The sequence below is a fragment of the Atta cephalotes genome, assembly GCF_000143395.1.
Source record: "Atta cephalotes unplaced genomic scaffold scaffold00032, whole genome shotgun sequence".
Lineage (NCBI taxonomy): Eukaryota > Metazoa > Arthropoda > Insecta > Hymenoptera > Formicidae > Atta > Atta cephalotes.
Genome location: NW_012130096.1, coordinates 1628757 through 1645306, shown reverse-complemented (window position 1 = coordinate 1645306; position 16550 = coordinate 1628757). Strand labels below are relative to the sequence as shown.

Sequence of the window (16550 nt, the reverse complement as noted above, 5' to 3'; positions counted from 1 at the left end):
ATGCTTGAAGGACAAATGTTTAAGTGGAACGCTTATTTAAATAGAGAGAGAAAGAAAAAGAGAGAGAGAGCAATAAAAAAAGGAGGAAAAGAGACAGATAATTTATATATTTCACGCATGCGCACTCCATTTTGATCAACGTAAAATCAGAAGAGTTGTACTACTGTATTGTGACATCACATCATAATCCTCTATTGTTCATTGTCTTCTATTTTCACCAAGGAAGTTCAACTTAGCATCTAACAGGCATAGCAACATTTACCGATACGATATCGTGGAATTTATCGAAAGGCGCTAAAGTACGTATTAGGTATCAGCTGATAACGATTTGTTAGAGCAAAAAGATACGCGTTAATTGGCTATGTGATTGTTATTGGAAATCGATCGGTGAGAACATTCGCCATTAATGTCTTAAATGAATTAATAACCAATAGGAAAAAATTTAATTGTGTTGAGAATCGAACATCCAGTGGGCAGAAGAAGAAAAAATTGTGTTGAAGCGTGATTCGATGATCGTTTTGCTGTGATTCGATGAGTAAAAAATTTGATATAAAAAAAAGAAGGAAGTTCTTTACTGCGGATATGTCGAACAATACCTCGATGACGCGTTTCTTTTATTTTACATAGCTTAAAAGTCTATTCTTTTTCCATATTTTATATAAAATCAACTAAATAAATTTTGTTTAGTTCATATGATTATGGAACTAAACGTATTGAAATTTCTGTTAGACGAACACATACAAGCTGCAATATGTGATAATTTATTGATAAAGAGGACAAAACTAAATATTGTTTGAATATATAATTATTTAGTTGATTATTTAATTTTCCACTAATAACGTGGGATTTTAAAAGTACAATTGATTTTTTGATCATGGATTCTGATAGCTAAATTTAAATCTGTAAAAAATAAATAAAGTGAAATCTAACTTCTATTGTAGTAAAAACTCGTTAAAGCATTCACAATGTAGGAATTCACAATGTAGGAATTTTTTCAGATTTTTATACAATCTAAAATAATATGAAAATCTACACTGAAATTCAAAAATCAGATTGCAAATAAAGGGTGAAATTTTCATCTTGCTGACGAAAGTTAAGGAACTAATTTTGTTATGTATATTGTACTTACCTCATTTCTCTTTAAATATTATAATTTTACTTGATATAAAGAGCTTAATACTTAACTTGTTATTAGCAATATATAAAAATAAGGATATATGTTCTTCTTTGACCATGAAATGTTTGTGAAATTTTTTTTGAAAAGGGATCAATTTATTTTCTGATCTATATTGAATATTTTAATTATTTCATTAAAAAATGCTATTGAAATAGATAATTTTATAATCATTATGCTGTTCCAAATCTAAGAATAAAAGACTTTGAGAATTCTGTCGTTTTATCTTCAAAATTGTCAATATATTTGTAAAATTGTCAATAACACAGCTTTTTTCAAATGTTTTGTTTCATGTTTCTTCTAAAATCTCTTTTATTTAGCAATAAATTTTACTGTACTGATAATGACGAAAAAAATATAATGGCTTTTTAATAATTGATATTATAATTTATAGAATTAGATTCTAAAAATGGCAGATGCGGACATCATAGTTTCTTGCCCCTATAATCCAGCGCATCGTATTCGCAGATATAAATTTATGAATCATATATCGAAATGCAAGAGATATAATAAAAAGGAAAATATGGTAGAGTGTCCATTGGACAAGACTCACATTGTAGACCAGAACCTTCTTAGGGTATGTGTATTTAAATTTATTGTAATATGTTTCAAAGTTGCATATCTTGTAAGATCTTTCTGTTCTTCCTGTCATTAATATCAGTTTTATTCAATCTTGTAGGAGCACATTGAAATGTGTTCTAGTATTGGAAGAGTGGCAGATATGGATATTGGAATTATTGAAGTAAAAGATCCAGATCCTCCCGTAGCTGGTGGTAGCTTTGATGAAAATTGGGAAGAGGTATGAAACATAAATAACAATTAGCTAATGTAAACTGATACTGGTTTATATTACATAACTTGTATATTTTATTTGACAGGACCCAGAAGTTCCACGTTACGATCCGATGGAAGTTTCGGCAAAAAAACCTGTGATTCGATGTGTGTCTGGATTGTCAAAAGCAGAAAAAAAGAAATTTAGGGATAATGAACGAAGGCGTATAGCAAATCTCAAAGGGTTTCATTCTATGAGCGCAGTCTTAGAGTCTATGACCGTGGTAAAATATATTTCATGCAAACTTAATATAACAATTTTTGAATATATATATTTAATCTTCAACTATAAAAAATTGTGAAAATTATACTTAAGTTTTAAAGTGTCCTGTTTGAAGTGCACAGAATGCAAGTGAATCTTTATGGCAACTGATAGAGGAAGTTCAAGTTTTTTATATCTACAATTTAGAAAGAAAAATATTTCGCTTTAAGTCCAAATAACCTATTTCTATAGTTGAGGATTAAATAAAATGATTATACTATATTGATATAAGAATTCTTTCTGTTATAATTTCAGACTCATGAGGCACCATTACATCCATTACGTCCTCCTCGTTACTATGCTACTGTATCATCAGAAGATACTGCAGCGTCACAAGCTATTGCAGCGTCACAAGCTACTGCAGCGGCACAAGCTGCTGAAACATCCACAGGCATTTTACAAAAAGATTTTGATGAAATGAAAATACATGAAGATAAAAAACACGATTATAATGATGATCATGCAGGTGCTCATACTACCTTTCATAATAGTTCATTCCACAGAATGTTATATGATGAATTAGCTCCTAAAGATGACGAGATTAAGCAATTAGAACAGTCTCTATGTAACATTGACTCGGTAATATATTATATTACGTATATTTTTATATATATAAACATTTGATTAAACTTGATTGTAAATGAGTGATATAAGTGTATCCTTTTTCAATCTTTTAATTACTTATTTTTAGGCAATTTCTTTAAAAGATTATTTCCAACAAGTTACCAGAGAAAATGGAAATTTTTCAATTTCTAATCGAAATCAAAAAGAGAAAAAAACAAAAGTAGAAAGTAAAAAAACTGAAATGGATGCAACTTCGGAATTGTTCAATATTGATATGAAGAAAGCAAGAGACGAATGCATTGCAAACACTTCGAGTGCGTCTAATGAACGAGTTACCGATACACTTCTAGCTTTATTGAAAAATGAATCAAATGCCAAAGAACGGTCTATGAATGACACTGTGGAAACTGATCAAATCATTAAAAATTTTGATGAAAAAGGACCAATACTGGACGAGATATTCAATCAATTCACTGAACGATTAGCTTATTTAAATGATATTCAGAATACTGCTGCCATGGAGAGCGCACGAGTGAGTCAACAACTGAAAGACCTGAAAGAACTTCGTGATCAGATGGCTTTGAGAAAGTAATTATTTCTCACATTGATGACAATTATTGATTAGTAAAAATTATGTATCGTTTGGAACAACATGATAATCGTTTCTTTTAAATCTACTAAACATACCAATAAAGTACAATTATGATGCTGTGAACTCTTAACAATTGACAAATATCTATTTTCTCATATAGACATGTATGTACAAATAAGAAAGGCCTATATGTGTTCCAAAAAAGAACTCATGCCAGGATGTTCGGCAAGATAGAAGAAAAGAATTATTCTAAATGATAAAATAAGTCAATAAATTTGTAGTATGTTCTATTTATGAATATTCAAGTATCTTGTACATTCATAATGACAAACACTAGAATTTTGATGGAGACTTCTTTAATTATACATGTCGGTTTATGCGTACTTCAGACACTTACGTAAATATTTACAATTTACGTAAACATTTACAATTAAATCAAATCTTAAAATTATTCTTTCAATTTCTTATTTTATCATCTAATTATTTCTTTTTTTCTCATCAGTTGCCCAAAACATCCTGTATATAATAGACAGTTAACAAACATATATGTTTATATAAACTATAATAAAATCTATATCGATGTTTATATGAAGAATTGTGTTCGATTTGGACGCTTATAGCACTTGTAATCATCATTTTATCTTTATTGTTCATTAGACATAAAATATAGAAGTACTGAATGAAAAGTGCTGAAAAACATCCAAATCGACCTCAGCCAAGATGTTATAAAGTTTCTCTCTATATATTTAAGTTTATAAGAATTGAAATGAAAAATTGAAATGAAGATTGAAATGAAAAAAAAAGAAAGTTGCATCTTTAGTTTGATTACAGCAACGTTATTGATTAACGTTTGTATAACTATACAAAATATCTATCTTATATATATATTTTCTTCTTTATCTTTCTCTTTAATCTTTAAGTAATCTTTAAGTAATCTTTAAGTAAAAGTGAATGTTAACTTCTAGAGCATCTTATTTTCTATTCATGTATTGGGTCTAATAAAAAAATAAACTTTAATGTACATGTTTATTGAAGAGTATTATTATGTATAAGTAAAAAATAAATTAAATAAAAAAAATAAATTAATTAAAATATAAAGGCTTTTTTAAAACGAGCACACATAGTGAACTAGTAGAAATTCCTTTTTAATTACAATCATATAACACTATAAATTTCAAACGTTTCTACTTACAAAGTTTTCATTTTCAGTGATAATAAAGAAAACTTTTATTTTTGTAACCCCATCCATTTTTAGGATTATTCAGGACTTTCAAGCTTCTGACTTGATTCTTAGTTTAATCCGTAAGATCTTAGTTTAATTCCGCAAAAATAACTAAATAAGATTAGCATAGAGCGATAATTTTTATTATGTATTTATGTTACTTCGTTGATATTGGATGAGGTTACAAAAATACGTTTTCTTTATTATCACTGATGAAGACTTTGTAAGACGAAACGTTTGAAATTTAGCGTTATATGATTGTAATTAAAGAGGAATTTCTATTAAGTTAATTATATTTGCTCGTTTTTTAAAAAAGCCTTGACATTTTAATTTATTGCATTGTATTTAAACGAGCCTATTTCTATAAGTAAAAAAATATTTAATCTATCCTCTTTGCATCCTCTTGAAGTGTTCGCTCATAAGTTGTAAAATATGAGAAAAATGAATAGTGAAGAAAATGAGATAAAATTGTATGTTTGAAAAATAAATAATCGCATTGTTTATTTTGTATTATCGCGGTATTTATATCGATTATCGAAGATTACTATAGCGATACTAGTCGATTTTTCATGGCGACTTTCGAGTAATCGAAAACTATCAATTGCCGATTAACCTGCTAATCATTCTTCGAATCGAAGTGTCAGATTCAGGGCTGTTGGGTACTGTTGAATTTGCGAGAGGCATTTTCTTGATACGACTGATAAACATTTTAATAACATAAAACTATTTTCAAAATGGTAAGTTAATGAGTCTCAAGCAGTTCAATATTACATTTATTCAGTTCTGAAGTCAGCTTCGAAATACTTTGGATACTGTTGTTGCTTCTAGGTTATGCGGGAAATGCATTGTCATCAAGACTAACATTTATTATAATTTTAAAATATAAACAGATCATAAGTAATTATTGCTAATATGGCACATATTTAATGCATAGAATATTGAAATCTCGTTAATCTATTTGATTTAAAGTTCTGACACTTTTAGCAAAATATAAAAGAATGTATACATTAGAGACTTTCTTTTACTTAAGTGAATCTTTTGATGAATATAATGGTTTTATTTTACTCATATTTGCTCGTTTATATTTGAGATAAAATAAAAATTGAAACTTTAATAGAAATTTTGATAGAAATTTTAAAATTTTGAATTGTTCATTGCAATTGACTCAATATTTTTTAGTTATATATCTTGTTATATATTTTACAGGCACGTAGATATGATACACGTACCACAATTTTCTCGCCAGAAGGAAGACTGTATCAAGTTGAATATGCTATGGAGGCTATAAGCCATGCCGGTACTTGCCTGGGTATATTAGCAAACGATGGTATTCTACTGGCAGCTGAGAAACGTAACACCAACAAGTTGCTGGACGAGGTATTCTTCTCCGAAAAAATCTACAAGTTGAACAATGATATAGTTTGTTCAGTAGCTGGTATAACTTCGGACGCGAATGTCCTGACGAATGAGTTGCGCCTTATTGCGCAGAGATACCTTCTTCAGTATGGCGAAGCTATACCTTGTGAGCAACTTGTCTCGTGGTTATGCGATGTTAAACAGGCATATACTCAATATGGTGGAAAGAGACCTTTTGGTGTATCTATTTTATATATGGGATGGGACAAATACTATGGCTATCAGTTGTATCAGTCAGATCCTAGCGGAAACTATGGTGGTTGGAAAGCAACATGTATCGGGAATAATTCAGCAGCAGCTGTGTCATCTTTGAAGCAAGAATACAAAGAGGGCGAAACAACTTTGAAAGACGCAATGGCACTTGCTATCAAAGTGCTCTCTAAAACATTAGACATGAATAAACTCACTGCTGAAAAGGGTAAATTTTTATTTAATTCTAAATTAGAGCAATATTGATTTTAATCTCTATTTTTATGAAGATTATTAAGATTAATTTCAATCTTGATTTAATTTAATACTCTTTCGAATTTTTAAAAAAGATAGAAAATAAGTTAAATAAGATTAAAGTTATTCTTCATTCATAAAAGTGGACATAAGTTAATGAGATTATAAACATAGTTTTTTAATGAATTCAATTGGATACAGTGAAATATAAATATTTGGAATTGTGAAATATACTTTACTTAACAATAGAATAAAATGTATTGATTGAAGATTTAACCTGTTTCTATATTTGTATTATATACACTTTTATATCAATCTGTATTGACACAGAATTAAAAATGTACAACAATAGTTTTAATATTAGTGTGTCCAATTAAATTTATTATTAGACACATTTTGTGATAGTTTATAACACAATTATTGACGTATGTTCATTTCTTTTACTTACAGTGGAAATGGCGATACTGACGCGCGAAGATGGTAAAACAAAAACGAAAATATTACCAGCAAATGAAGTGAACGCCTTAATCGCGGAACATGACCGATTAGAAGCACTGGCGGAGCAGGCGAAGAAAGAAAAGCAGAAATCGTAAAAATTTATATTAAATAAGAAGAAGATTAATCCACTGTGGTGACGAAGTTTACTGTATCAGGAAAAAATTGATATACAACTCAAGTGTTTATATATGTACTATAAATTATTTCCTTGTCGCAGGAGTGAATCCTTACAATGATAACATTATCATCTTCATTACAAAACAACGGTTATAATAGGATTAAAAGTTTTTCCATAAATATGTATTACATGTTATATTTCTTCTCCTTGCAATTTCCTATGTTCTCATCTCATTAACATAATCGATATGATTTTGAATAATTATAATTGCCCAAGGTTCATTTTAGATTAATTATAGATCTATAATTTGTGTTAAAATTCGGGATAGAATTTGATTCAATTTTACTTATATTGTTAATACACAAAAATAATTGGAGATCCATAAATGCATATACATTAATTTAAAAAAAACCGAAATATAGTATTAGTTGATTTTTGAATTAATATACAACAAATTAAAAATATTTGAAGATTCATAAATATATAAGTATTAAAAGACGCGTCGAAATATAGGTATGTAAGTATGAATAGAATCATCCTGAAATGTGAATTATAGATTATGTAAAATCATTTAATTTTTAATAATATTTTCTATTAATACAAATGAAATATAGCATACTAGTTGGTTTTTAATTAATATATAACAAAAATATTAAAATATTCAGTAAACACAAGAACTGAGATGTTAATTCCTTTCTCCTTAGAATACTAAGAGTTTTCTGTAGCTGAACTAAGTGTATATATTTAAAACTTAAAATGAGATAGATATACGTTTGATACTTGGTGAAAGCAAGAAAGAGAGAGTCCCCTCTCTTTCTCGTACAATTCAGTACACAGGAATAAAAAAACAGACTTTAAATTTTAACTCTTTCCATCCTTTTTAATTTTTTAATAAAGACATGTAATAATAAATCAATATAATTCCCGAAGACTAAAAATGGACAATATTTAAGAAAAGGAGCACCAATTCAAACTTTGCCTTTGATTTCTCCATAGACATTGGAATGTTGTATAGTTGTGTGGTATTAAAAAAATACAGCAAAAAGTATATTGAAAAAATCAGATTTTTGATGAAAGTATATGAGGAGACTTTGGGGATTGTTGGAAAATTGAAAAAAAAAGTGCAAAAAGTTATGTGTCGGATCATATCAACCAGGCTGTCAATGCGGTCCCACTCCCGGGCGCGATCCCACTACTGCCCGCCACGGAGACTTTTGGCTGCTGGGTTTCCCCTCTGGCCCGGTTCGCCTCTCCTTAGCTAACCTGGCCACCCCGGACTCCTCCAGGGTGTCCATATTGATGGCGAGCTTAGTGCGGACGCCCAGTCAACGTGAGCCCCGCACCAGCAGGTACCCCCGACCTCAGACCCTCCGACATAACCAGCCTCCGAGTAGCCGGATTACAGGAGCCGCCACACTCCCAGCTGAAAGAGTACTTGCGACTTGTCCTTATAAGCTACTGGAGATCGATCGGTTTCACCTAAAATTCATTCATAAATATTGTTTTTATAGTCGTAAAAAATATAAATTAAATATTTCTCCATGTGAATTAAATATTTTGTATTTTTTTGGGCTCTAATTTCTTACAATCAGATATATAAATACATATAAAATTAAAATTAATATACGTCGCATTAAATGGGAGTAACACACGACAGCGCCATTTAGGATATGTTGCGTTTAAAGTCGCTCATTTGGTAACTTGATAAGTTCGACAGGAAATTATTTGTAATAAAGTTCCTTAAGTAATGCTAATATAAATAAATTATATCATTTTAATCTCGGTTCAATTTATTCTTTATATTTTTTTAATTGTAGATTAAGTTTCATTTTGGTTTAATTTATCCCTATAATCTTTTTCTTAAATTCTTAGAATTTCTTAGAAATTCTTAGAAAAACAAAGAAAAAAAAGTTAAATAATTTATGTTAATAGAAAAAAAGTTAATTAATTTATGTTAGTAGAAATGAGAATAATTATTAATTATATAAATTAGAAAAAGATAAACAAAATTGTACTTTAGAGTTTATAAATAAAATTTTAGCAAAGACATAAATCATCTTTGATTTTTGTTTACCATGCATTGGTAAACCTAACCTAAGTGCAGTAATAATCAAATGCCAGAAGATAACTAAGAATTCCGACATTGTCAATTATCTTGGTCATTCTTTCGGCGGTGTGGGATATGGGAATTGGGATACACGATACACGCCAAGCGAGGTTAGGTCGGGGCGGAGGTGTAAACCGACGCGAATCATGTTAATTTATTTGTAACAGGTGACGACGAAGGGATTCGACAGAAACGTAACATGACAGAGGCACGCAATTTGTATTGTTGACGATAGTAAAAATATTCGCCCGCGAACGATCTGCTCGCAATGGCCGATAATAACCTGCCGAAGGTTTTTGCAGCTGAAGACTTTAATCCAGAGAAATGTGAGTACGCATATCATGTTCGAGAATATGAAAAAGTGACGATTTAAAAAAAAAATCATTATGCGACCGGTCGTACTTTGTTTTCAATTTATAATATTTGATATTTAGGTTCTACACTGTACTTTATGCCTCTCTTATTAGTTCGATATAAATAGTTAATTTATTAATTAATTACATGAAATTGGAGACAAATATACAAAATATGTAGATACATATGAAAATATATTTTTAAAATCAATCGTATATTTTATCAATCTCTGATACTTTTTTACGAGATGTTTAGGATCTATACTGTATCCTTTCGCTTTTTTTTAAATCCGATAAATAGTTAATTTGCTAATTAATTATAGAATTGAAAATAGTATAGAATTGAAAATAAATATAAAAATATATTTAAAAATTAATATGGAATCATATTTTATCAATCTCTGATGAGATATTCAGAATTATTCTCTCTCTCTCTCTCTCTCTCTCTCTCTCTCTCTCTCTCTCTCTCTTTCTTTCTCTTTCTCTTAAGTCCAACATAAGTAGTAATTTATTAATTAATTGCATATGAAATTGGAAAATAATAAGGAAACACAGTAAGGAAAAACAGTAAGATTAGTATTCATCTGTTATAATAACTATTTTTGTTCTTACAGTTGTGAAGGAGCTGAGTGCACAATGTATTGGTGCAGACGAATTGAGACAACAGCGCGCAAAAATCCAGGAACTAGCAAACAATACATCTGCTCAACTGAAACGGAATGTCTACCAGAACTATATGCAGTTTATCGAGACTGCCAAAGAGATCTCGCATTTGGAGAGTGAGATGTATCAGTTGTCTCAACTTCTGAGCGAACAGCGTGCTTTGTTGAGTACTCTAGGCTCTACCAGAACAACCGGCGTTGTTTTTGAGGATTTGCCCGAGTCACAGCAGGAGAATTCGGCTGATTCTATGTCTAAAGAGGAAGAGCAAAAACAGAAACTCATTCAATTGATTGAAAATGTGGAAGGCGCCTTGGTTGGTATTTAACAAGTAAAATATATAAAGAACTACAAGAAATATTTCTTTTCAGCAGAACTTTTTATATAGTTCACCTTTTTTCTTTTTCTCTTCGTGTTGGAAAAAAAAGAGAGAAGATTAAGAAAGTATAAAAAAGTACAAAAAAATTCAGCTAAAGATGTAGATTTATTAGATTTAGTTGACGCTTTACTTCTTTTCTTACTTCTCATTTTGCAGAGCCTAGCCGAGACTCCAGGACGTGTGTGTTTACACGAAGGATCCCTGCTCGAGTTAGATCCGATCGACGGTACGCCGTTAAAAAGAATTCATGCATATTTATTCAACGATGTTCTAATGGTTGCATCCTGGTTGGCGAATGGTGGCAGACGCGGCCCACCTAGGTACAAAATGCAAGCAGTTTATAATCTAGAAAGCCTGGCGATTGTCAACGTAAGGGATCACGGTACTGTAAAGCTGGCGTTCAAATTACTGGCATTCTCCGACACGAGGGTGTTTCAGTGTGCTACAGCGACAAGTAAAGTTAGTGTGTTTGAAAACAACGATCGCGAATCGAAGGGATATTATTTGAATCTACTTACTTTGTAGAAAGAGTGGTTAGATAAATGCGAGCAAGCGAAAAGAACAAAGTTGGCAGAAGAGAATTCAGTCAACGCATCGGAAAACGATAAGCATCCGAAGGAGGACAAAGTGGTGCCGTCTCGTTCGATGTCTTTGGAATCGAATACGTTAGGTAAAATTTGCAAATAGAAATGGTTCTGCATTTCATAAATATTCTTCGTTACTCATATACTACATATACTATATATCCTATTTTATATCCGTTTCTATCAATATAAATTAACTTCAATCTTAGTTCAATTTACTCTTTATCTTGTTCTAATTCTAAAAATTAAAAATGGTGAGTCAAGTTGAACGGAGATTAAACTTAATCTGTGTTGGAAGAAACAGATTAATCCTTTTTATTGAGTTTTTTTTCGTCAAGTTTTACGTTTAAATTATCTCTAGGAATGGAAGACGACGATGACTCGGAGTACTACGAACCGCTGCCGGAGTGGGTGCTGGAAGTAGCCGAGGATCTAGATTCCTGCATAGCACAACGTCATTTTGAGGAGGCTTACGGTTTGTTAGAGAAGGCGAAGACTTATTTGAAGGACGCTCAATCGACACCGCTATTGATGGAGATTCAAACGAAAGTGAACGAGAGAGGCTGCTCGCTCGTAAACGTATTGACCAAGGAATTGGAGTTAAGTGCAGAAGCGAAGTCGCTACAGGGTGGCGGTCTGAGAAGTGCTCGACGTGCGGTAAAACTCCTTATACAGCTAAACAGAAGCGCACAAGCATGCCACTTGTATCTGCGATTATGCAGTGCGGTGCTGAAGGCGCGACTGGAGAGGATCAAAGAAGAGGGCACAATCGTGGCCTATGTGAAACAGATTAGTGCGATCGCCTTCAGTAATATAGTTGAGATAGCGAGAGAATTTCTGAAAACCTTTCCTAAATCTACAAATTGCACTTCTGGTAATTTAGCATCAAGATCCGCAAATCAATTTCATAATCGAATAATGAATTAATTTTATGTACTTGTCGTTTAAGGCTTAGTTGTATGGTGCAGTCAGGAAGTGAAACATTTAACGTCGCACTTATCTCAGCAGCTGTTTGTGCCAAAGGTCACGCTAAACACATTGGTAGAATGTATTGTCACTGTTCGAAGTCATTGCGATCAGGTTTGTACACGTTCTAATCTGAATTTTGTATCTTCAAAAGTAATAGATATATTATATTTACATGTATGGATTTTATCTCTCTAAAGTAATAGAAGGATATAATATATTTAATATAATAATATATTTAAATATATATTATTAAATATATATTATAAATATATTAAATAGATATTATATTTAAGGAATCTCTCTCTTCTTTGTATATTATACATGCAGATTTTAGCACATAATTTGATTTTCAGTTGACTCAGCTTGGCATGGACTTCCGTTATCAATTAGATGGCCAACTTAGATCTCCGTTAGCCAAAATTATTAAAGATGCAGGTGAAAATTATCTCGACACAGTAAAGCATCACGTGGCGGAGGACAATTGGCGACCGACTAATTTGGAAACTAGTCAGAATCTTCAAAAACTATTAACCGAGCTCGAAGATCTCGGTATCGGTGTACCATCGTTACAAACGAATGACTGTTGGATACCATTGACGTACAATACGATAACTTTCTCCAAGCTCTACGTCAATTTGTTAGAAGACTGTCTTAGTATAGCCACACCCGAACTTATATCTACGATAGATGACGTGCTTGTGTCCGTGATGCGGGTCGAAGTTCAACACTTGATCATCTCGCTTACGGATCCGAAATTGAAGCAAGAGGTTGAATGTTATGGCTATATTATATTACGAATAGTTCTATTATGTTATGAATAAATTCTAACTTTATAAAATTTTAATTTTTTAGCGAAAATTAGTACAAAACAATGCAGCTTACGTGCGAGATGTCATTATCGCTCGGGGCCTAGAACTGTATAAATCCGCAACGAATCAGAAATTCACGAAGCTGCTCGCTTTGAAAGAACAGATTGTATTCGAGTCCCCATCGCCTACAAAGCCGAGACCAGCTCCGAGAACTTCAGTCCCTAAATACTCGACCACGGAATATCTCTAAACTGAAATAGAGAACGTTGAGCCGCTTTTAATTTATAGATGAAGAGAGATGTTACAGTAACGCTTACTCGCATGTGTATACGCGTGCATACACACACACGAGATAATGTAATATATTGTACATAGAAGATCCGATTCTTTGAAGTAATAAATATGGATATAGCGATATAGAAGTACTTCGTTGCACTTCTAATGCGGGTAAATATTAATTATAATGCCATCGTAGAACTTATTAATACCTCGTAGAACTTGATTAATGGACAAATAAGTATATCGCATCCATGGAAACCATGATCCACACATTTTATGATTAGAAAGAATGTCTCGAGCGCGTTATTTAATGCCGCATATTGTCATACTCTTAGGCAGCCTAAGGGTATGACAATGCGTGCAACAACTAAACATGCTTGAGTCTCCCAAATCTGATCATAAAATGTGCGGATTATGTTCGTTCTCTCTATGGATGCAATATAAGGGAAATTCAACAAATCACAGACTATCGTACAGTTTCTTTAACGATGCGCATAATGCAGTAATTTGTAATAATGTTGTAACATATATAATATGATTGAATTATGTACACATTTAATTCGATATATATATATATAGATAGATATATGTATAATTTATATATGCCTATGATTATTTATATATAATAGCATTATTTTGTACTGTTGTCGCTACAATTACTAGTTTCATTGTTCATTTCCAGTCTCCTTTTCTTGGCGCGTATATCTGCTAGAGTTTGTTCTATACTTCTTTGATCCTTCTTGTTTTCACTGGGAACTGCAGGAATTTAAAGTGACAATTCTATTATGAGCAAGAGTCATCTGACTTTATGGCAATAAGTTTCATAATCTACTGTAAACATGGCCTCTTCAGCTGAACTTCTTGCATTGTTCTTTTCTCTTTTTTTTCTAATGTAGAGAGAAAAAAGGAAAAATATGAAACCTTGCAACCAATTCAGCTGAAAAACAGACCTATGAATATTATTATACAATCAAAAATAATGATAATGAATAACTTGTGTCTGCAGTAAAAATTAAGTGACTTGTGTGTCTATTTATATGTTATACTCACCACATCCATAACTACTATTGGCTTCCGTTTTTCTAGCTGCTTCCAATGCAGCTTCCTTGCCGATTAAGTGCTGATATTTATCTTTATAGTAACTGTTGGGTACGAAATTCTCCTTTCGTTTCCTGGACTTTGCATATTCGGTTTCCTCTTTAGCCTTCCTTTCTCTCTCCTCTTTCAGTCTTTTTGCAACTTCTTCGTTCCATTCTTCACCTTTGCGCAGTGTGTTCAACTGATCCTCTGAAGGCGCGTGCTCCTTCTTGAAGATCATGATGTATCGATCAACGCCTTCTTCGCCGAAGGAATATGCCAGAATATTCGCCACTTCTGCTACATCATGACTGAAGTCCAGGATAGAAAATGTTACATTGGCTGCTTATATTCCATTACTCACTGTGAGTATTGAAAATCTAAAGTATATATAATGTAATCTTAGTGAGCTCTATAATATATTGGAATATACATTACCTACTAATAGAAAACTGTATCTTAACGAAAAAAGGATAGCAAAATACTTGTCTTTCTGGTTCTTCTACTTATGATAATAAAACAACATTAGTCAATCAGCGAATTCCTGACAAACAGTATAATTTTTGCATTACAGTTGGCTGTGTTCAACAGATAAAGCAGTTTTATAACTATTGTAAAATTCTTTAATATGATTGGTCTTGCTTTAATTTCTTACTGGATCTAAATGTATAAAATATATTAAAAAACATATTAAAACATATTAAAAAATTTTACAAATTTTGCAAAGCTGCTTTTTCTAATGAACACAATCAATGTCTAGCAATTGAGACACTGCTATTCCTTGGTGACTTCAATATTTATAGAGCTTACAGCATGAACTGTAGATTTTCAATACTTGCAGGAAATAACAAAATGTAGCCATCATATTATTTACAGAGTGCTTTCCAGCAAGAAACACAAATGATACAATGAATTACATACTTATTGTTTGCCAATGTTTGTTAAAAAAAGATGAAATAATCATTATTGTGTTACATCATTTCTTTCTAATAAGAATCATTCCATGAGTAAAATATTTTCAAAGAAATATATTTACATAATACTTCTGTATATCTGATCCATGGCAGGAAATTTATATTCCTTTGCGTTGTCATCTTGTACAAACTTATTAATCTTCTCTTCAACCTACAAAAATAATGTGTTAACTGACTAGTCAAAAGATAGAAAGGTGCAACTATATCATTAATAATAAATTATATGATATATTTATAATTACTGATAAATGAACTAAATCATTTTCTTTATACTTCAAAAGTAACACAACTAAAAAAATGATTTTTGAGTTGTTACATAAATAAATTAAATATAAACATTAATCTGTATCAATCAACAAAAGTTAATTAATTTTTAACTTCCATCTGTCAAATAATATTTGTGTTGCTTTTAAGATTTTTGAAAAGATTATAATAGTTATTTTCCATTTATACTAAAGCTCAGATAATTCTCATCATTCATGATGTTAAATTCATATTTTATTCTGACAAGATTCAAATTCTGAATTTTTACTTATAATCTACACAAGCTCAAGTATGCACTTTATTGAGTAAGTCTTGTTAACATTAAAAGTGAGATAATAAATTGTGTTGTTACACAATAACTTTGCTATCAAAATAAGCAAGTAGCAATGTCAATAATTGAGTATAAAATACAAAACTTTAAACTCAGTATCACCTGTGTGAAATGAAAAGCAACTAATATCTTTTACAAGAGTGACACATTTAAATTGTGTGATTTTTTGTAAATAAAAAGAACGTCTACAGAGAGTATTTATAGAGTTAAGACTGCTTCACCTTTTGTCGGAAGAGCTTCAATTTTTCTGCCTCGGCCTTTTGACACTTCTGAAATTCCTCCCGCTGTTCTGCATAATCGAAATGAGTTAGCTAATGTAATTCTTAAATCATTTGTTTATTTTTTTTTTTCTAAAAGCAGGTTGGGAATCAACTAACTTTTCATGAGGGCCTTCTGCTTCTCGTTTACTGATGGCGGCTTATCCATGGATTTCAGAATAGATCCTAATAAATCCATAATTTCGACGACTTGTTTAGTTTAATGCCGAGCAAGGAAAATCGTCCCACGTCGAAATACTCCAAAACGGTCGGCTGTGCTCGGCTGAACACAAAATTTGACAGATGCAAAAAAAAGACAAAAGCAGTTATCTGCAATTATACTGTTCTCTACAACTACACTTGACTGTACTACGTCATACTAACTG

At 31.4% G+C, this 16550-nt stretch overlaps 3 protein-coding genes across 3 annotated transcripts; 2 read left to right on the top strand and 1 right to left on the bottom strand.

Moving 5' to 3' along the window:
• Positions 1 to 1583: 1583 nt before the first annotated feature.
• On the top strand, positions 1584 to 7300 carry LOC105621277. Its single transcript, XM_012202745.1, is given in 8 exon segments — positions 1584 to 1751; positions 1854 to 1973; positions 2053 to 2148; positions 2523 to 2846; positions 3112 to 3363; positions 4489 to 4537; positions 5850 to 6479; positions 6956 to 7300. Coding segments are annotated over 8 exon segments (1782 nt in total). The 3' UTR covers positions 7099 to 7300.
• A 2196-nt stretch (positions 7301 to 9496) lies between these two features.
• Positions 9497 to 13232, top strand: LOC105621128 (exocyst complex component 8). The gene is made up of 8 exons (XM_012202599.1): positions 9497 to 9554; positions 10196 to 10557; positions 10777 to 11079; positions 11146 to 11290; positions 11566 to 12078; positions 12154 to 12284; positions 12527 to 12940; positions 13026 to 13232. The coding sequence occupies exons 1-8, from the start codon at positions 9497 to 9499 to the stop codon at positions 13230 to 13232; spliced, it is 2133 nt and encodes a 710-aa protein (XP_012057989.1).
• Positions 13233 to 13767: 535 nt separating this feature from the next.
• Positions 13768 to 16476, bottom strand: LOC105621127 (sperm-associated antigen 7 homolog). The gene is made up of 5 exons (XM_012202598.1): positions 16285 to 16476; positions 16129 to 16196; positions 15375 to 15463; positions 14312 to 14649; positions 13768 to 14017 (listed from the first exon to the last, which is right to left on the bottom strand). Exons 1-5 carry the CDS (start codon positions 16361 to 16363, stop codon positions 13893 to 13895), a joined length of 699 nt encoding a protein of 232 aa, XP_012057988.1. The 5' UTR covers positions 16364 to 16476; the 3' UTR covers positions 13768 to 13892.
• Positions 16477 to 16550: the final 74 nt, after the last annotated feature.